We start from the raw sequence: 22,142 nt of genomic DNA, 5'->3' as shown, positions 1-22,142 counted from the left end.
CTAGAGGCAAAATTGGACTGTCCTGGTTTCATGGTTCCTAGAGTTCTTCCTATGAGAATAATTCTTCCTTCATTTTTGTTCTTCCTTGCCTGATAAAGAAGATAAAATTTTCAGGATTTGCACAAGAACAGTCTTCCTTTTCCTCTTTTATTGATCTTCAACCAATGAACTTTGTTTTTTTCCCCAGGCCTGGGTTTCCTTGGCTCGCCTAGCTGCTTTTCTCCATCTGGAAGAGATAGAACCCAGAGCAATTAACACAAGCCCCATGGGTAGGTACTGAGCTTAGCCTACAAATCCATGTTGAGGGTTTTAAGTTTTAACACTAGTTGAGCTGGCAGTTTAAAGATACCTCCAGGTGCAAAGGCAAGGCAATATGTTATGATAGATAATGACTTATTCTTGGAGTCAGGAAGAGCTAAGTTTGTATGTATATATATATATATATATATGTTTGTGTGATCTTAGAATTGTGGGGAGGATTACAGGAGAATGATGTCTTACTGAACACAGCCAAAGGTGATGTATAACATCAAGAGAGTAGTCTGAAAAAGTATAAAAAGCAAGTACAAAAACTCAAAAAGCATTATATAATCTGAGGCTATTTAGGATAATAGCTATATTCCTCAGTAAATCCTAAGGCATGATAATCATTGTTTATAATGAGAACTGAGTCATCAAGAAAAAGATAAAGATGTACAGAAGCAAACACATTTTTAAATGATTTCTATTTTTAAAATTTCAAGTGTTGGAACTCAAAGGTAAGTTTTGAAAATTTACCTCTTTCCTAGATATTGCTGATTGCCAAATAAATAAGTTTCCTCTATTTCCCTGGAATCTCAAGTAGATTTTATTCACCATTTTTCTCTATTCTCTCAAACCCAACCCCATACAAATACACTAAGAAATGATGTTACAATTAAAGACCAATAAAAAGTTCAATGACACTTGGATTTTTTCAATTAATATATCCATTTTAATATTGGGAAATTTCATGAAAGAGTTCTTGAGGATTTAGATACATTTGCCATGAGGCTAGACCAGAAGGCAAGATGGGGAACTTCTGACTTTAGTCGAATCCTCAGAAGGACCCCAACTCTGACTTAACATTACTAGAAGCAAGAGAAGAAAAACAGTAGCTAGGTAAAGCCTTTGGGGGAAAAAAGATTTTTTTAGTACTATTAGGCAAAGGATAGATCTATGGACCTCCTGAAATTAAGTAGAACAATGTCCCTGATGAGACTAGCTGGCATCAGAAAATCCAAATGGGGACCCGACTTATTGTCATAGATTTCCACATGAAATAAATTGCAAAGTCCTCTGGTAGTAACTTCCTACTCCCAGAGAAGCAGTACATAGAGTACTACTCCTGGACCTCAGAAGAGGAGGATTCAGATTTACCTCAGATTGAATGACCATGAACTAGATGGCCCCTACAAGCCCTGCTAGCTCATCTGTGATTCTGTGATCATGGTACTGAGTCAGCAGGGAAGAAATGACTTCTCTAGTTTACAATATGTCCTTCAGCATATGAGACTACCCTGGTTATATGGCATCTCCTTTCTCTATCATTTTCTCCCCTACAATAACCTCCCACAAGTATCTAAATGAGAATATTCCTTGCTGCCTAACATTATTAATAGATTCCTGGAGAAAGACGCAAAATGCTTCCCTGGAATTATTCTCTCCATTTTAGATTCTAGAGTGAACTCCCTCCATTTTCTCTGAATGTCTCTGCAGATTTCTTAGATATTAAACAATGTAAACAGTCCTCTGTGCCCTCAGTAATTTACATGTTGGTATACAGAGGAAAAATCTACTGAAGATACCTCAAACTTTAATCAATAGGTATTTTTAAAGGACTTACTAAGAACTAGACATTGGCCAGAGTGGGGAAGCCAAATATAAACACATAAACTGTACCTACTATAGCCTCTTGTTTCAGTACCCCTCTCTGATTCCATTTATCCATCTCTTATCAACCCTTTCACCAGAGCCTTTAATAAATCAAATGAAAGTTCCTAAACTCCTCTCTCCCTGCTCCTAATATCCTTATCTCATCTCTGCAGAAGGGTAATAATAATAATAATAACAACAACAACAATAAATAGGTAGCTGGAAGGGATAGTGGAGGCCTTTGAATTCAACCCCTTATAAATGAGGAAAGTGAGGTTCAAGGACAAGTGATTAGTGTCAGAATAGTAGGAGGAAGAAGAATTAAAGAATCAAGATAATGTGCAAACAGATCCTCACAAGTGTTTGTGTCACACAAACAGGGAAGGAGTGCATCTCCGTTCAAGATGGCACTTTTGCATGGTCCCAGGAAAGCTCTCCTTGCCTGCAAAGGTATAGAATCATTTCTCTATAAACTTTTTTTTACTCTAAAAACACACAAAAAAACAGGAAATGATGTTTTTCAAATCCAAACCTTTACTGAACCTATGAGTGATTCTATTTCTTCTTTTTATCCTCTAGAGATGTGGGGGTTTGTTTCTTTTTCTTGATAAGGAGAAATATAAGTATAATAAGTATAATAATAAGAATAATAAGTATGATATAGAACTTATATTTTTGGGCCATTTATTTCTTATTCTCCAGTAATGGATGTCAAGGAAGTATTGAAGGCAGGCAACTGTCATCTCTCCATTGTGACATTTGCTAAATTTCTTTCATAAGGGAAAAAGAAACAGGCCAAAAGAGGCAAAACCTCTTTGGAATGTATGGCAAGCAAATGTTGACAAGAAGTGCAACAGGAAATATTGACACATAGAGAAAGTAACATAAAATAGACCCAATGTTCTCAAATAGACCCTATCATTGTGATACAGGAGCCACCTGCCAGTGGCTGCTGGAGGTCTAACTCAGACCTGTAGAATGGATCTTTTCATGTGAGGATGATGACGATACAAGGAGACTGAGAGGCATTTGCATTCTCTGACTTCTCTCCTCTTCCCTCTTGCCTCCAATTTATCTCATTCCCAGTCCACAAGGAATCTGCAAAGGCTGCTTTGCAACCCCTTCAAGTTTATAATTCACAGCTGTGGAGGCTCTGGGAGCATTGACCTGCCCCTTCATCCAGGCATGGTCTTTAACAATTCCCCATTTTTTTGTTTTATGAAAATGCAATTTTCCCCCCACAGCATAATCAGTAAGTTTGTGCATTGGCTATTACCTACATGCTAAGGTATCCAAGTCTGCATGCTAGACAGTACAAACAGCACTATCACCTCTGGATGGTTGTAGAGTGAGATACAGGTGTTGAAATCTTGTGAGATGTCATGGAGGCAAACTTTCCAACAGAGAAGAGGACTAGAGTCAGAACAGGTATTTTTCATAAGTCTCTCGTCAGTCTCCTGGCTCTGCCCTTTGATGTATTGGCCCATTTAATTACCCCAACTAAAAAAGTCTTACCAGGTCTCTTCCTTTCCTTTCCCCCGATTACGAAAGGAACTCTGGGAGTATCCTACTCACGAAAAGCTCTCAAGCGCTGCTGCTTCTTTATTTCCCTTGGACCAGGTCCACATTCCTAAGGCAATCATTATTGAGAATTTATGATAAAATTTATTTATATGAAAAAGGAGGGGATTGAGCCTCATTCATAAAAATCACTTATCATTACTATTTCAGGAAACAGAGATATATCCAGTATGTGTGTCACAATAGCCTAGTTTCTCTCATTCCACTGCCAGATATTGCCAGGATGATTGGAAGGTGATCATGATGGAGAGGAAAAAGGCTGAGGAAATATATGTGGGTTTATAAAATAGATGCTATTTTTTTTTCATTTTTGTCTTTGTATTATTCCCAGTTCCTCCCACAAGGCCATTGTACTAGGTAGACACCTAATGCCTTCTTGTTGAACTTAAGTGAATGTGATTGTAGGTAATAGTGAAAAAACAATAGTTGGACACGGATTGGGACATGGGACATGGGTGGCTGTCTGGCTACCACTGTAGGATGTTCTTTGCAGGAGCAGAGGTGGATCAAAAACTGCAAAATCTAGGAAGGACTAATCTGCATGGATTAGTATTTAGATCATTAACACTTCCATTTTATTTTCAAAGATTGAGCCTATGATCCCCTCACCAGGAGAGTCTAGCTCCCATTCCCATGTTTTTCTTTATTTTCCCCCTGTTTTATCAGAATAAACTTGGCTGTACCACGGGGCTCCTTGTTTGCTGTAATTGGCTCAGTGGGCTCAGGGAAGTCCTCATTGCTGTCAGCCCTCTTAGGGGAATTGCCCAAATTGGAGGGATATGTGAAGATTAAGGTATGTCCTGAACATTAAGGTATGTCCTGGAATCTTAAGATATGTCCTAGAAAAAGATGCTATAGGAATTCAGTCCCCAACCAAAGATATTTTTCAAATTTGCAAGTGTTTGCAATCAGGAATTCCCAGAAGAAACTCAGGAGTGGAAATCAGAAGACCTAGATTCTAATCCTGGGCTCACCATAATTAGCTCTGCGATTTTAGGCAAGTTACTTAGACTTTCCAGAACTTATTTTCTGCATACATAAAATAGGGCCAGTCGTGCATAACATTATTGGATTAGAGAGTCCCATTTATCTAGTACCACTTAAGGAGTCTCTTTAAGTTTACTTCTTGAGCCAAATCTCATATGTGGTTGAAAGGTTTGGAGGGAAATTTTTTAATTTAACATTTTATTTTTTCCAATTACGTATGAAAGCCAATTTTAAACATTCATTTTAAAATCTGAGTTCCAAATTCTCTCCCTCCTTTCCAACCAACCTCATTGAGAAGGCAAGCAATTTGCTAAAGGTTATACATGTGTATAAAATGTATATGTAAAAGATTTTCATATTAATAATTTTATAAAAGAAAACAGACCAAAAAAACCCCCAAGAAAAATAAAGTTAAAAAAAAAAGTAAGCTTCAATCTGTACTTAGATTTTTTCATGATAAGTCTTTCAAAATTATCCTGGATAATTGCTTAGAATAGCTAAGTTATTCAGTTGATCATATTACAATGTTGCTGTTCTCTGTTCAATGTTCTTCTGGTTTTACTCATTTCACTTTGAATCAGTTCATCTAAGTCTGTCCAGGTTTGAGCATCTAACTCGTCTTTTATAGTTTTAAGCCCCTTCACCATTCTTATCATCAGGCTGTAGGCACAGTGTAATTTAGTGGTGTCCTTCTTAAATCACAGTACCCACTGTAGAACATTGCATATGCTGTTAAGATTCAACTGATGCCTTAGTTTTGTTACACTTTCTCCCTCCCTCTCTTTGTCCGTTCATTTGTTTCTTCCTTTCTTCCTCTCTTACTTCCTCTCTCCCTTCTTTCTTCCCTCTTTCCCTTTCCCTCTCTTCTCTCCTTTCCTTATTTCCTTATCCTCCCTCTCATTCTTCCCTTCCTGATTTCCTTCTCTCCCTCCCTTATAGATCTCTGATACAGGGAAGAGAAGCATATATATCATGAAATAAAAGTGATATAAAAACAAAAGATTTTAAAAAAAAAAGACATGGCACCAAAGACTAGACCCAACAGTCTAGTGGAGGTTCTCAGACTGATGCAACCTCGTCTATACTAATACTTTCCTAACTTTACAAGGAAGCACGAAGAAGTGTCTTTTAATGTCTATTCTTTTGGATCATTATAATTTTACAGCATTTAGTTTTGATGGTGCTACTACTGTGATTTTTTCTGTTTGCATTGTTATTATCATGGACATACTGTTTTCCTGGTTTTCACTTCACTTTATATCAATTCATACAAATCTTCACAAGCTTCTCCAAATTCTTAATGTTTGTCATTTCTTGAAGTACAGTAATATTCCATTGAATTCATGTGCTACAATTAGTGTAGCCATTTCCCATTCAATAGGCACCTGTTGTTTTTTTTGTTGTTGTTTTTGTTTCCAGTTCTTTGTCACCACAAATTTGCCATAATTTGCTATATAAATTGCTATAAATATTTTGGTGGACCTTTCTTTCCATCTTTGCCCTCCTTGGGATATATGCTATTTGGGTTTGTTTCCTCCACAGGGCTCAGTGGCTTATGTACCCCAAGAAGCCTGGATCCAGAATGCTTCTGTGGACGAGAACGTGTGCTTTGGGCAGAATCTAGATGTTCAATGGTTAGACAGAGTTCTGGGGGCTTGTGCATTGCATCCAGACATTGCAAGTTTTCCTGCTGGAATCCACACAGAGATAGGTGAACAGGTCAGTCAGCTCTCACATCTCAGTGCCTTCCTAATTATCAGGGCAGACAAACCTTGGGCCCTCTCTAGCCTTTTCATTAGTAGTGGATGTGCTGTCATCCTTATTTCATAGATAAAGAAGCTGAGGGTAAGAAAAGTTAAGTATATTACCCGTAGTCACAAAACTACTGAGTGTGTGAATCTGGATTTGAACTTGTGTCTTTCTGATTCCCAGTCCCATGTTCTGTCCACTGCACCACTTAGCTGCCTCTGTATAATCTAAGTGATATCTAAAGGCATTGTTTGGTAAAGCTAAGGCATTTCTAGAGATTAATGATGATGAGAATAAAGAAGAAAATGAGAATATTGTAAGAAGGAATGATGAGTCAGGAAACAGGGAAAACAAGAGAAAAAGATTCATGTAGCAAAAATGCAGTAAAGGAAATCGTTCTGACAACTGGAAATTGAAAGAGCTGTGTTGTAGTCCAGTACAGTCAACTCTGTCAACAAGCATTTATTAAATGCCTCTTATGGACCAGTCAATGTGCTGAGGTTGTTGGGATACCAAGAAAGGCAAAAAAAGTGTTTCTTAAACTCAAAAAATTCACAATCTCATGAGGTGGAGAAACCACATGTGTAAAAACAAACTAAGTACAGAATAAATAGGAAATATTCAGCAGAGGGAAGGCTCTGGTACTGAGGGATTAGGAAAGGTTTCCTGTAGAAGTAGCTCCATTAACCAGTTGTTTAAGCATTGGTAAGTCCTCTTCTAGGATCACATAATTAGAGCAAGTTGTTCATCATGTCTGACTCTTTGTGACCCCATTTAACATTTTCTTGGCAGAGATTTTGGAATGGTTTTGGTTTGCCATTTGGGAGGAAACTGAAGTCAACAAGATTAAGTGACTTGCCCAGGATCACACAGCTAGTAAGTGTCTGAGTCTCAGATTTAAACTCAGGGATATGTCTTCTTGATTCCAAGCCCAAAGCTCTATCCACTGTGTCATCAAACTGCCCAAATAGAACAAGAAAGGATCTTAAAGATCATCTAATCCAACTGCCTTATTTCATAGAGGGGGAAACTGAGGCCCAGGGACTTTCCATGGCTAGTTAACATGACTAGAATTTGAACCCATGTGATGAGCTAGGGCTCAGGACTTTCCCACCATCCTAGCCAAGGTTCCTAGTGCTGACAGTAAAGGTTTATCCTCTTCCTTTTTTCCAAAACAATAGAGTAACATAGTAGAATCAACTGCCCTAAAATCTATGGCACTCTCTGGATCAAATGAAGTGAATTGGATGACCACTAAGATTCCTTCTAGCTTTTAAAATGAATGATTCTTACAGCTAAGAAGGATAAATTCAAAAAGTACTTGTTCAATTTTTTTTTAAAGAAAAGTTTTGTTGTATATAATATGATGTTTTAAGGAACAGCTATATGGTATAGTACAGTATGATTTACTGTATATAGAGTACTGGATTTAGAATCAAGAAGACACATCTTTATGAGTTCAAATACAGCCTCAGATACTTATTAGCTATGTGAACCTTGGTAAGTCATTTAACTGTTTGCCTCAGTTTCCTCACCTGGAAAAGGAAATGGTAAACCACTCCAGTGTTTTTGCCCAGAAAACCCCAACATGAGGTCATGAAGAACAGGACATGACTGAAATGATCGGATAACATGATGTTTTAAAGTTTATAAGACCCCTTTTCAATATCATCTCATTTGATCCTCACAACAACCCTGGCAGGTAAGTGCTATCATTATCATCCCCATTTTATAGATAAGGAATATAAAATCAAGTGATCAGAGATCAAGTGACTTCCTCATGGTCTAGTGTGTGTCTGAATTTGAACTCAAGTCTTCCTACAAACTTAGGCTTCTATCTTCTATTTCACTTGATTCATGTTTTCATCTTAAAAAAATGTTTCTGATTCTATAAACTGCTACCTTTTCTCCTAGGGATTCCACAGAAGCCAAAATATACTTCTCTGAAACCACTGTTTTCACTTCCTTATTCTAAATTGGGATTTCAAGTTCTTGATTTGGATTATCTTCTTTGATTTCCTTTTGGGGAGAGATCTGGGAAGTTGTTCTTGGTGTTCCAAACCTTAGTCTTTCTCAGGAATTTGGGGGACTTAATAGCTAGTTTTATTTTTATCACAAGGTCAGAGAGAAACTAGCCAAGCCAGAGTATCCTAGTTTACCTCAACAGAGAGATGTAAAGATGTTCAAGACTAACCCTGTCTTTTGGATCCTCTTCTTTAGGGTATTAACCTTTCTGGAGGCCAGAAGCAGAGGCTGAGTCTGGCTCGCGCTGTGTACAAGAAAGCATCTGTCTACCTATTGGATGACCCTCTGGCAGCCCTAGATGTTCATGTTGGCCAGCATATCTTTGATCATGTCATTGGGCCAGCCGGATTGCTCCAGGGAATGGTATTGAACCCAAAGGGGAGCCTTGTCCATCTATCCCAACCCCAGAAGTTTTAGACTAGAATTAAACAGGACTCAGCCCTCATCCATTCCAAATCCATCTCATTGTCCTATCGTTTCTGACCTTTTTTGTCTTCTCCCCTTTCCCTCAAGGAAGAGAAGAACAAAAGTATCTCTTTTTCCCCCCTCTGTCACTATATAATTATTTATGCTCTATGGAATATGAAAGACTGTTCTAGTTGTTATGACATGAATAGGAAATATCTTCTGTCCTCAATGACTTCATATTTCATTAATACAACAAAGAAAACATATGGGCAGTAGTTAGAGTGTGTTCATATTTTAGGTAATTTAAAGTTACATAAGCATGAGTTACATAAGCACTTTGAGAAAATCTAATAGCTGTAATTTCAAAATTTTTAAATTGATAAATGGGGGGCATTCCCTTCCAAAGCTATTACTAAAAATTCTAATAACTAACTCAAATATCATAAAATTACTCTGGACCACCCTGTTCTACAAAATGCAGACATTATAAAAATCCTTTTTTCTTTTAAGACAAATTCAATTGGGCAGCAGGGGGAGTAAAAGACTTTGGACCTCAGGATACACGTCCTAGAACATTGCTCCAGAGGAAAGAAATATAGAGAACTAGGGCTTCCAACCCTACCCCAACCACGGAGTCTGCCATCAGATGAGGAAATAGGACAAGTATAGGGGAAGGGGAACTGGAAGACCAAGGGAAAAGTCTAGTTTCCTTTTTAAACTAAATATTCTTGATAACTAGTTGCTAAACTTAGTTATTTTTGCCTACTGAAGGAAGACAAGTAAATTTCAACACCCCGGAGTAAAATTCCAGTCACTCTGACCTAGTTAGAAAATTGTTAAGGTTATAGAAATATTCACTTTGGAAGCTTCTTTAAATATTTAATCTAATCTTGAGGATTTAAGTGCTTATTGAGAGACCTTTAGACAAAGTAACATGGGGCTTAGAAACTTGGAAACTGCTACCAAGAGAGGATCAAGCAGAAATTGTGTTGCCCTTATGTAAAATTTAATCTACAGCTGGATCCCAATTATTGCAAATAAGGAGAACTGTGATAGAGTCCATTGTTTTGAAACCAATTACCTTATTTTATGTAACTTCAAATAGTGCAAATTAAAATATATGTGACCACTTAGATTTAAGAACTTGTACTAATTTGGACCTTGATGAACACTTTTCTAAAAAAAAAAAAATATGTATAATGGAAGTCCACAGTTTCATGTACAATCCCCTGTTTTTTTATATATTGAAATATTCATATTTGTTGTTTAAGTTCATGATTTATTTTTAAAGCATCTTTTTAACCTATATACATAATTCAGTCTTCTCTCTTTCCTAGACTCGCATTCTTGTGACCCATGCAGTCCACATCCTACCACAGGTTGATCACATTATTGTGATGGCAGATGGAATAATTGCTGAGAGTGGTTCCTATCAGGAGCTACTACAGAGGAATGGTCCTTTTGTAGACTTCTTGGGACAGTCGAAACAGGAAGAGGTCAATCACAGCCAAGGTAATTCCTTGATCTTAGACTGTAGGGTGAGCACTCATTCTGTCTCTCCGTCTCTGTCTCTCTTCCTTTTCTCTCTCTCTCCCTCTCCTTCTCCCTCTCCTCCCTCTCTCTATCTTCTTCTTTCCCTCCCTCTCTCTCCCTTTCCTTCTCTCTCCCCCCTTTTCTGTCTCTAGGTCTGACTCTGTCCATCTCTCTATTTGTCTCTGCCTGTCTCTGCCTCTCTGTCTCTTTTTCTCTCTGTCTCTTTCTCTTTCTTTTGGAGGGAAGGTCTCTTTAGGCTTCCACCTAAGGGAAAGAGGTCAATATAGAAATAGTCCTCTATGCCCTACATCAAACCTCTAAAGTCTCACTGATCCATTGAGACAGCTCTTAGGAGGAACTTTTCATTTTCCCCAAATGCTTCTTTCAGAAATGAAGCTGCCAGAAGTTAAGAACTCAAGGAACATTTCAGAAAGTGGGGCTGCAGGAAAACCTGACAGGTTAGTGTTGCCTTCATAACATTCCCAAGACAGAAAAAGTACACAGAAATTCAAAAAACTTCTGAAGCTCCTGGAACCAGTTGACATTTCTTGGTTTGGAGGAAAGGGGAGAAGGGGAAGTAGAGACAAAGTCATATTAATCAAAAATCTCCAACATTTTCTCTTTTTTCTTTTGTTATTTACTCTTCCTCTGAATTCCTAAAGAAGTTTGAAATCTTAATAGAGAGATGTAGCTAGTAGTCCTTTGAGGATCTAACTTGTCTTTCCAAGGGGAAGTCTTAGGATCTTCAGCCTCTGTCTATATAAGGATTACATGTATACTACTTATGTCCTGTTTATCATAGCCTCCTTTACACTATAATTATTTTTGTACTTGTCTTTCCCTCCCTCCCACTCCTAAATTATATATTTCCTTTTTAAAAATGCAAATAGTATTTTATTTTTTCCAATTACATGAAAAATTATTTCAATATTAATTTTTTTATAAGATTTTGAGTTTCAAATTTTTCTCCCTCCCTTCCTTTCCCCTTCCCAAGATGGCAAGCATAGATTATATATTTCTTAAGGACAGGTAATACCTTAGTCTCAATTGTATCCCTCGTAGAATCTAATGCCTTGCTTGTAGAAAGGAAAAAATTCACTGATCCTTTTGCCATGTTTTGGCATAAACAATACCACTTTATTTGGTTAGTAAGCAGATTGTTTTAGTTTACTTCTTATAATTCTACAGTTGGGAGATTCATTTTCTCTTCAGAGAAACTGATACCAAAGTATTAGTGAACACAATGATGAATATACACTGTTACACATATGAGAGTTGGATCAGATATGAGAAACAGACATTAGTTGAAGTCAGGAGCAGGGAAAAGGAAGCTCCTTCAAGGACATCTTCAAGGATTTATCCTAGTGACAAATTTGGGATATAACAATTCAGTTTCCCACATGAGATAAAGGGACCTGCATGATTGCATGCATGGGAGTGAATAAGGGAAATGGTCTTATCTAAAAGACTGGGGCCCAAGACTTTTAAAGACTACATTTATAAGTACATTCAAACAGTGGCCTTGGGTAGCTGAAAAAAAAAAGTTCTGTCAGTTTTGCAAACTTGCAACAAATTTTAAACTTCTTGTCTTTTCATTCCTAACATAGAAAAGCATTTTTGTCTGATAAGTAAGATTATGATTGCATATGGATCACAAAACTAAAATAAACACCATAGTAGGTAAAGTCAGATTTTAGGTACATTAAAGAAATCTTTTCCCACTAAAATTCTGTATATGTTAGATGATAATAAATCTATACTTCACATAAAGCAAAACTCAAAGATCCAAAGTTTGATAATGTCTATAGAAGCAGGGCAGAACAATTAAGAAAATTCATCAATTTTTGTTTTCATTTTTTCTATTCCCAAATCTAATTATATGTCATAAAACCTTTACCTTTACAAGGTTGATCAATGAAAGTATTGAGGTAGTACAAAAGAATGCTAGACTAGAGGGCAAGAAATCTGGTTGGCAAAATTGATTCTCTTACTCATGCTCATGTTCAGATACTTTTCAGTCGTGTGTGACTCTACATAACCCCATATGAGATTTTCTTGGTAAAGAAATTGTAGTGGTTTGTCTTTTTTTTTTTTTTCCTCCAACTCATTTTGCTGAGGCAAACTGGGTTAAGAGAATTGCTAAATTTCTAAGGCCTGATTTGAAATCAAGAAGCTGAGTCTTCCTGGTTCTATGCCTGTCACTTTATCCATTGTACCACCTATTTGCCTCAATTCTCTTACTACCCTCTCAGACATTCACTTTCCTCATCTGTAAAAACTACTTAACAATCCCTGCCTTATTTATCTCACAGAACTGCTGTAAAGATCAAATGAGATAATTTCCAAAATGTTTTGGAAAATTATCCATGTTGCATGTTATATTAATGTAAATTAATTTTATTTTATATGATATGACATGTTAAATATTATTTATTTATTATTAATAACAAACATGGACATATTAACAATAAATTTATCAAAAATTTAATATTTCTAAATAAATGTGATTTTTTACATTTTGTAGCAGGATATCAAGTTCATCAAATATTTTCCTTTAATATGATAGGGTAAAAATCCTTAATGAAATGAATTAATTTGTCTTTAAAATATCACTATATTTCAGATTATATGTAAACAAAGTAAATATTTGTCTTTCAAGACACATATAGTTATGACATCCCTACTGTGACAGCCTTATTTAAACAAATAATCAACTTGGAAAACTAATAGGGAAAAGGAAAATGATATAGAATTGATAAATTGATGCAGAATGAATAAATGTTTGACTTTTCAGAGATGTCCCATGCAGGAAACATGAATGGCCAATGTGTGTTTTTATTGCCTTTCAATCTTTACCTACATTACAAGCTTAAAATCTACCTATGCATGAAATATTGAGGTTGTATCTGTTAGGAATATTAGGAACAAGATTCCCAAATATTGCACAAATACTGCCTGCCTCCTTCCCCGCCAAGTATCTGCCTTCATTTTATTTTCTGCAGGAGATAATTTCAAAGGGCTTCTCTCAAAGGTCCTTGATTCTATTCTAAGCCAAACTTAGGAAAATTGTAATCTTAAAATGCTAGTATAGATCAGGGAGAGATTCAGAAATTAAATTTGACTTAATGATTGGTCCTATTTTGCAGCTCCATGGAGGACAGCCATGGAAAAGGCAGCACAACCCTCCAGAACCAGGCTGAGGGCACCAGGATGGCAGGACAGCTGACCCAAGGGGACAAAGTACAGTATGGCAGGGTAATAGTTGTTTCTTTTCTTCTTCCCCCACTAACCAGTTGCTGTCCTAGGCCTTTGACCAATGAGAGCCCGGTTGCTCACTGTAGAGTGTTTTTAAACTTTTAAAAAATGTCCTAGTATTTTTAAATTAAAAAGCAACAGGGGAAAAAAAGACAATAGGACACCTTGATATAAAACTGAAGGGCTATTTCAGAGAGGAGAATGGAATGACTCTGGTCGGGGCTCTGATTTAAATAAGAAACTTCAATCCTTATAGGAGCAAATGATTAGTTGGTAGACTTGAGAATGCTCATTTCTTGCCCTAGAATATTTCCAAAAGTTTAACTGAAGATTTTCTTTTTCCTTATCTCCCCCTCTGTTTCACTCTCATGCCTTGTTTCCTTCCCCTTCTTTTCCCCTTCCCTTTATGTCTATCCCCCTCCCATCCTTGCTCCACTTGTCATGTGTTTCAGGTGAATGCCACTCTGTACCTGGCCTACCTGAGAGCAGTGGGGACACCAATCTGCCTTTCCGTGGTGTTTTTATTCCTCTGCCAGCAGGTGGTCTCCTTCTCCCGTGGTTACTGGCTCAGTCTTTGGGCAGATGACCCCATCATGAACGGAACCCAGCAGCACACAGGACTTCGGGTTGGGGTCTTTGGTCTACTAGGCTGTTTCCAAGGTGTTTCTAACCTGTTCTCACTCCATTTCCTTTTTCACTCTCCTAATCCACTCCCATAGGTGTTTTGTAGCTCCTTCTTTTCTCCAAGAGGGTCAGTTACCACTGGCCTGACTGAACTATCCCTCACCTGTTCTTCCCTTTCTTCTCCCCGACATTCATCAGGAGCCTAGCTGAATACAGTTTGGATTCTATCCTGATTCTTGTGATTTAGGGAAAAAAGCTCCTATGGTCTTTCTATGCCTTAGAGAGGAAAGGACAGCAAAAACCAAAGAAGTCTCTCATATATTTTGTGTTCCACATATTTTGGATATGGGCTGTAGAAAATAATCATGCAAACCCCTTTCCAAACAAGTTTTCATGTAGCACCAAATGATCTTCCCAAAACAGATTCTCAGGAAGAAGGCCAAATGTTTTCCCAAATATAGCTTCCTTTATCGCCCCTCTAATAACACACACAAATTGGTAAATAGGCTAGGGGATCCTGACAATTCTCTGGGTTTTTTATGTTTATGTTTATACATCACCACCATATATTTGGTGATTAACTGGGAGGAGATACTTTCTGTATTTGTGACACTTAATTGAATTTAGGATAATCTTTAAAGAAATATAATTTTATTATATTCAAATAGTGCTGTCTCTGGACCTAATTAGTTATGTCACTTCATTTATTCAGGTCTCATTTTCCCCATCTGAACAGTGAGGAGTTTAGATTAGATGGTCCCTTCTAGCTATCATAACTCAGGATTCTAAATTTGGACTGAATAAGAATTGGGATTAATTTATTATTATTATTATTTATATTATATATATATAAACTAATAAAAATATTGGATCATAGTAAATGCTAGAGGTTGTCTATTTTAATCCTCTTAATTTCCTACATGAAGCAACTAAGGTCAAGAAGAGTTAAGGACTATCAGAGCTCTTTGGGTGAATTGTTAATGAAAAAATGAGATAGAGTTATAATTGTATCAATTATGTAAAACTGGAGCTTCTAAGGTATTTGAGGTTTCTTTAGGAGGTTCACTCTTACCCTAGCCATTTTGTTCATGTTTTGAATTTGCTAACCCTTTCCAAGGCAGCGAGGTACCATGGTGGATAGAGCAATGGAGCCAAGAAGACTGGAATTCAAATCTGGCCCCAGATACTTACTGTGTAATCTGGGAAAAGCCACTTGATCTCTGTTTGTCATGTATAAAATGGAAATAATAAAAGCATTGCCCTCCCAGGTTTATTAAGAAGATCAAAAGAGATATTTATAAAGTGCTTAGTAAGGCCAGTGCCTGGCATATAGTAGATGCTCCATAAATGCATATGGCCCCCTTTCTCATAGATTAAATTAGTTGGTAAATTGTCACAAGTTCTGCATCGCCAATGAAATCACCTTACATATGATTTGCACTTTGCCTTTTTGGAAGCGCATTCACACTTTTAATTTAACAGGCATTATAGGTGCTCTCTTCCTTTTATACATGATATGGAGGCCCAGAGAAAACTGGGTCCCAATCCTGGAGCAGATCAAATACTAGCTATAGGGGCAAGTCACTTAGCCTATTTTTCATTACAGCCCATTAGGACTAAAAAGTACTTTACAAATAGTACAACAGACCTGTGGATACTATGAATCACTTACATTTGCACTGCTACTTATAAACAGTCTTTGCTAAAAGAATCTTATAGCCCTTTCCCACTTTCCACCCATTTTCTCCCTCCCTCAGCTTAGAATTGTTCTACAACTCCTACAGGTACCCTTAGGGTGATAGGATCATAGATGGAAGTCTAGTCCAATTCTCTCAATCTGCAGATGGGGAAACCGAGCCCCAGTGACATTAATTAAATTGCCCAAGGTCACACAAATAGCAAATGGCAGTCAGAATTTGAATCTACATGCCAACACCATGAATTCTTATTTCCTGTTTTTTTGTCTCAGCCATTGGAAGGTTTGGCTCCATTGCAGCTGTCCTACTGGGAGGAGTTCGAGCGTCTCAACAGCTGTTCCAAGGGCTTCTGCATGATGTGGCCCGGTCCCCCATGACATTCTTTGAGCAGACCCCTATAGGAAATTTGCTCAATCGCTTCTCTAAGGAGACTGATGCCATCGACGCTGTGATCCCAGACAAGTTCAAGTCTTTTTTAGGCTTTCTATTTGGACTTTTGGAAGTGATTTTGGTGGTAGTGGTAACTACTCCACTGGCTGCTCTGGTAGTCCTGCCTCTCATAGCTCTCTACATTGGGCTTCAGGTATGGAACCCAGTGGACACATAATTCCAAGAAAGAAAAGAGAGGCAAAACACAGTGTCACATATCACTCATCCCTCCTAGTACTTTAAAATGCCAAATAGCCTCTCATTACACACACACACACACACACACACACACACACACACACACACGCACACACACGCTAGTGTAGGCTGGGAAAATGAGAAATCTGAATTATAATCTTGATATGTTATTGCATCAGTGGCAGAACTTGGACAATGTCAACAATATTTCCAGGTTTAGATTTCCTCAGTTGTCACTGACCTCCTGAGGACAGCAAGGAAGGCTATCCCAAGAGTATCTGTGAGCTCTTGCCCATAGATAGACTTCTCATCTGTTCTCACAGATCTCTCAGGAAATTTGTCCTCCTTAGTTTATTCCATTATCTCTCATAACCCTCAGTTTTGTCACAGTTTTACTTTAAAGTTAATTTTCTATTTTCATACTGAAGTTTTTATTTTTTTTTTCATTCATAACTAAAAAATAGTAAATTATCATCTTTCATATAACTATGGTCATTTCTTGGCTGATATGAAACACTAAAGAAGTGTTTCTTGGGGTGAAAGAGCTACTTCTACAATTTCTCTCAGCAAACTACAAGCCATTTCTAGGTATTTTTGGAATAGCCTTCCTTGCTGTCCTTAGGAAGTCAGTGACAACTGAGGAAATCTAAACCTGGAAATGTTTTTCACATTAAGGTCTGCCACTGATGTGATTACATACTAAGACTATAATTCAGATTTCCCATCTTCCTAGCCCAGCACTCCTGCCATGATAATTTCTATTAACTCTTTATCTTAATTCTTAAATCTTGCTATATTATAAGCAGGGATATTATCTCCCCCTACCCTCCATGAAGACATCTGTCTGTTCCTTCTGACCTTAGAGCCTGTATATTGCCAGTTCATGCCAGCTAAGGCGCTTGGAGTCGGCTAGTCGCTCACCCATCTATTCCCACATCTCAGAGACATTCCAAGGGAGTGCTGTGATTCGGGCCTTCCGGGCTCAGGACCAGTTTATTGCACAGAATGATTTGCGTATAGATGAGCACCAGAGAGCCAGCTTCCCCAGGCTGGTTGCTGACAGGTATGAAAGATGTTTGAAAAAAAGGGAAGGTGAATTGGGGGTGGAGATGAAAACCATGTAATCAGAACCTACCTTGGGTTTGGGAAGGGCATGAGATCTATAGATCTGGTCATCTTTCCTTTCTTCTCTTGTCTCACATACCAAAGCAGGTTTATCTTTTGTGGTTCCTCCAATTTGTTTTTAACATTTCCCATATGGAAAAATGTAATTGCCCAAGATCAATTAGTCAGTGATTCTTCTGATGGCAAAGTGAATAAGGCTTTGATAGTCACCCTCTATTTTGTGGGATGGGATAAGAATGTTTTCTTCCCTGAGAAGGAGCTAAAAACTGCTTTACAGAATCAAGTAACTAGAGATGTACTCTGAGTCATCCTACCAGGCATAAGATCTAAACTTCCTCATCCCTAATTGGGCCACAAGTCAGCCTCTTCCTTACTTGGCTGGTCCCTTGATAAGGGCTTTGTAGCAGAGCGGATGCACTACCTTTATTGTAAACTAACAGACATATAATTAATTTCTTGCTGTTTCAAACCCTTTCCTCAAGAAGCTTACATTCTAATGGAGAAAACAACATATATGTGTTTAAATAGATACATGCAATATACATTTGAAACATATGGAAGACAATCTTAGAGAAGAAGGTACTAGTTGTTGCCTGGTGGGAGAAAACCTGGGAAAACCTTCTGGAGAAGAAGGTGTTTGAACTGTGTTGAATGAAATTAAGGGTTTCTTAGGAAAGAGATGGGTTATGGAGAGAGAAAGCATTCCAGCAACGGGGTTTAGTCAAAACAAAAATAGTGAGACAGAAGATTGATTGCTGTGTGTCATTTAATTGCTAGCAAAATAGATAACTTGTGTCTGATGCAGAATTCTTGAGGGGTCTTTCCCTTGGCATCTGTCTCTAACACAGATGTACCCTGGGTAGAAAAAGGGAGTCATTAGCTTTCAGTGCTAGGCTGGAATTTCTTAATCATGAGAAACCCCAAGGTTTTCTCAGTCTTCTAAAGTTGTTATATCTCAGAGCACATGTACTGATCACACTAGGCCTTGTTACCATCAAAATCTCCATGTGGGATAAGCTACCCAAAGGATTGATATGAACTGATGATAATATAGAAACAGGCAAAAAAAATAGCCTTTCCCTGGGTTGAAAAAAAAACACACCTCCCTCTCTTGGGTCAAACAGGTGGCTGGCAACCAATATGGAACTCCTAGGAAATATTCTCATCTTCACTGCTGCCTTCTTCGCCGTGTTCAGCAAGCCTCATCTCAGTCCCGGAATTGTAGGGTTTTCTGTATCAATGACTCTCCAGGTAATGTAACACAAGAGGTCAGGAGAAGTTAGGGCTGGAAAGGTAGATCTGCAAAGGGATGATAACTAAAACCTTAGAAGCCAATGATATCACCAAGCGAAATGGTACAGAGGTAGAAAGTCTCAGAATAGAATCTTAGTGAGTGAATACACACACTTAGCAGGAATAGCCTGGATGAAGTTCCATCCAGCAAAGAAAATAGAGTATTAGTAAGATAAGTAGGAGACCCAAAGAAGAGCAGTATTATGAAAACCTATGAAAACGTAGAGATTACCTAGGCAACTGGTAGCGGAGCTTGGACCTAGAAGTCAAAGATAGCTGCTGAAAAAGGCACACCACCCTGGGGACATTGCTTACGATCATGATATGCTTTGTCCTGCATGAGGCAGGACATTAAGTTAGAGTCTTCCAGACCCTTCCACTTGCTTGCTACCCTTCTGGAGCCAAGAGCTGAATCCTTTCTAGACAAGACCCACCTATCTTGAAGCATCATGTCATTTCAACCTCTCTCTGTACTTCTATTATTTTCTCATACTCCAGTGTGTTTGAAACAAGGCTGTGGCTTCTCCCTGGATCCAAATATATCCTTTCCAGGCTCAGGGCCTGAACAGAGTTACAAATGATTCCACTGGGTCTCTGCATTCATGCCAGAGACTTCAGTGCTAGAGTGGGGCTGAGAAATCATCTTAGTTGGTTGGAACTCAATGCTATGAAAGTCAACTCCATGGGAGCCTTCTCCTTATTCCGTGATCAACAGTGATTTCTTTTAACCTCAGACATCTTACATATGCATGCTCTTAGACCTAAAAGGATGACAGTATAAATGTGTCAGTACAAACCATCTTCTCTCCTGGAGACTATTGTAGCCTCTTGGTATCTGCTCTACTGATGATAGGCCAAGTTTTTCACTGGCAGATTACTCGGTAATTGTCTTTATTACCTAACACCAGGGCCATCTCGTTTTTTCTTTTCTGATCTGTGTCTTTCTGGTGTGTTTATATGTTTGTTAGCATCTCTGACTAAAGAAGGTATGATTGAAGAACATCCCAAGAGAGAGTGCTTGCTTTGCTTTGCTTTCTATTATTTGCTTTCCTCAAATGGAGAAGGAAACTGGTAAAATGGAAATAGCACCGACATTGGAAGCAGAAGATGTGGGGTCAAGCCTCGCTTTTGAGGCTTCCTATTTGTGTGACTTTGCAACTCATTTAAGCTCTATGATCCTTGGGTATATTTCTGTAGGATCAAAAGGGCAGACCTTTAGAACACAACCTACCAATTTAAAGTTTGCTATCAGAACAAACTTCCTGGACATCACCCACTTTTTTCATAATAGGTAACTGAGCTCCTACATTGGGCAGTGCGCTCTTGGACAGACTTGGAGAACAACATTGTCTCTGTGGAGAGAATGAGAGATTATACTATGTCGTCCAAAGAGGTAACTTCTATTTTCTGTTTTGAAACAAACCATCATGATCTTTATTAATCAAAATGTGACAACAGATTTGTGCCTGTTTCTAGTTGGCCACATCATGATGTCCTGGCTTTTTAAAAATCAGAAATCCATGCCATCATCTACCATTTTTGAGTGGGGAAAGAATTGGAGGTTAAGATCAACAAATTAAAGGGGAATTGGATGTTAGTAGACTCCTCATCAATGAAGTATGGGGGGCATATTTTCTAAGAAGAGCTGGATGACTGTTTGTGGAAGAATGCTGTGCACAGAATTTTTGTTCCAGGGTAGGTTAATTAGTTAGCTTGAGTCGGATTATTTAGGCAAGTCAGTTAATTAATTAGTATGACAAGATCCTTTCAAGGATCTTTTCTAGGATCCTTTGTATAGACCCCCCCACATGTACCTAAATATCTATCTTGACCTCTGATTTCAGTATATTATCTTCAATCATAGCATGCTTCAGAAAAAGGCATTTTTCTTTTCTCCTGGCAGACATGCCCAGACCCCAAGTTTAAGTTCTTCTAAGTGACTTTGGCTTCCTATTTCTTTTTGGTATTTTCTGCTTTTGTCTAGGCCCCTTGGATTCTGCCCCATAATAGGGTCTGTCACACCTGGCCTGCTAGGGGGCAGATTGAATTTCGAGGTTACAGCCTAAGGTACAGGCCAGAATTAGCGTTGGTCTTACGGAATCTGACTCTGACAATTCACCCACAGGAGAAGGTGAGCAAGGCTTCCTATGGGTCATTCATCCGTTATAACTGCTACAATTCAATAAATCACAACTCTGAAAAGCTTAAAGTTTTCCTTGAATGTCTAAGAGGCTAGTCCTGATAACAGAAGATGCCACCCTCCGGGTCTTCATTCTAGGTTGGCATTGTTGGCCGAACGGGGGCAGGGAAATCATCCCTCACCATTAGCCTCTTGAGGCTTATTGAGGCTGCCGAAGGAGGGATCTGGATTGATGGGATCAATATCAATCAAGTGGGACTCCACACCCTGAGGTCCAAAATAACCATCATCCCTCAGGTATGTGGTTGGTTATTGAAGAAAACCATTAGTAATCATTCCTAAGAATTTGGACTTTATACATCAGATGTGGGTTGAGGGAGAATAATCTGGGTGTCTAAAAGGGAAGGTGCCCTGTTCTTTGCTTTGTTAGGATGTTACTAGTGGATTTTTCTTTTCCCCTTCTGTCCCAAGGACCCAATTTTGTTTCCTGGCTCCATGAGAATGAACCTTGATCTCTTGGATGAACATTCTGATGATGAGATTTGGGGGGCACTAGAAGTGGTTCAGCTTAAGACCTTTATTTTAGGTCTCCCTGGCCAGCTACAATATGAATGCTCAGACCAAGGAGATAATCTGAGGTAAGGACAGTATGGAAAAGGGGGGAAAACACTTAATTACATTACCTAGAACTAGGAATTGGACATGACAAGGGTGGTTTGGCTCTGGTCTTAATGGTAGTGGCATAAAATGTATCTGAAAGGAACTTCAAGAGATCATCCAAGGAGTTCTTACACCTTTCTTTGTAACATGGACCCCTTGTGATATCCTTTATCTTCTTCAGATGTACTACATCTTTAAATGCATACCATAAAAACATAGGATTGCACAGAAAAGTAAGTTAGTGAACAAATAAATAGATGTAATCTTTTTTCCCCATTCAAATTCAACAGACCCGTTAAATCTATCCATTGGGGATCTTTGTGGAGTGAAGAACTTACTTAGTTTAGCTCTTTTCCTTCTGGCTATCATGGTATTTATCCTCATTTGATAGATAAGACAGTTGAGGCCCAATGAGAATGTGATTTAGTTCCAAGTCACATAGTAAGTAGAAGAACCAAAGTGAAGATCAAAGTTTTTCAGATCACAGAATCACAGATTTAGAGTTAGATTAAAATTAACTTTGGAGTTAACTCACTACAATTCCT

The 22,142-nt window shown here is 38.2% G+C and overlaps 1 protein-coding gene across 1 annotated transcript in view; it reads left to right on the top strand.

The window, feature by feature from the left end:
* ABCC6 (ATP binding cassette subfamily C member 6) overlaps nt 1-22,142 on the top strand; it is a 58,557-nt gene that overhangs the window by 31,124 nt on the left and 5,291 nt on the right. The window contains exons 14-29 of the mRNA XM_074280888.1: nt 188-269; nt 2,274-2,343; nt 4,141-4,267; nt 6,004-6,180; nt 8,431-8,598; nt 9,981-10,155; nt 10,565-10,634; nt 13,323-13,431; nt 13,884-14,091; nt 16,025-16,335; nt 17,243-17,442; nt 18,629-18,755; nt 20,089-20,190; nt 20,782-20,928; nt 21,076-21,234; nt 21,409-21,575. Of these exons, the coding sequence (XP_074136989.1) occupies nt 188-269; nt 2,274-2,343; nt 4,141-4,267; nt 6,004-6,180; nt 8,431-8,598; nt 9,981-10,155; nt 10,565-10,634; nt 13,323-13,431; nt 13,884-14,091; nt 16,025-16,335; nt 17,243-17,442; nt 18,629-18,755; nt 20,089-20,190; nt 20,782-20,928; nt 21,076-21,234; nt 21,409-21,575 (2,399 nt within the window). The remainder of the gene's footprint in view (nt 1-187; nt 270-2,273; nt 2,344-4,140; nt 4,268-6,003; nt 6,181-8,430; nt 8,599-9,980; nt 10,156-10,564; nt 10,635-13,322; nt 13,432-13,883; nt 14,092-16,024; nt 16,336-17,242; nt 17,443-18,628; nt 18,756-20,088; nt 20,191-20,781; nt 20,929-21,075; nt 21,235-21,408; nt 21,576-22,142) is intronic.

Source organism: Sminthopsis crassicaudata, chromosome 1 (assembly GCF_048593235.1).
Source record: "Sminthopsis crassicaudata isolate SCR6 chromosome 1, ASM4859323v1, whole genome shotgun sequence".
Lineage (NCBI taxonomy): Eukaryota > Metazoa > Chordata > Mammalia > Dasyuromorphia > Dasyuridae > Sminthopsis > Sminthopsis crassicaudata.
The sequence above is the reverse complement of the archived record's forward strand: the minus strand, read 5'-3'. Positions and strand labels throughout refer to the sequence as shown.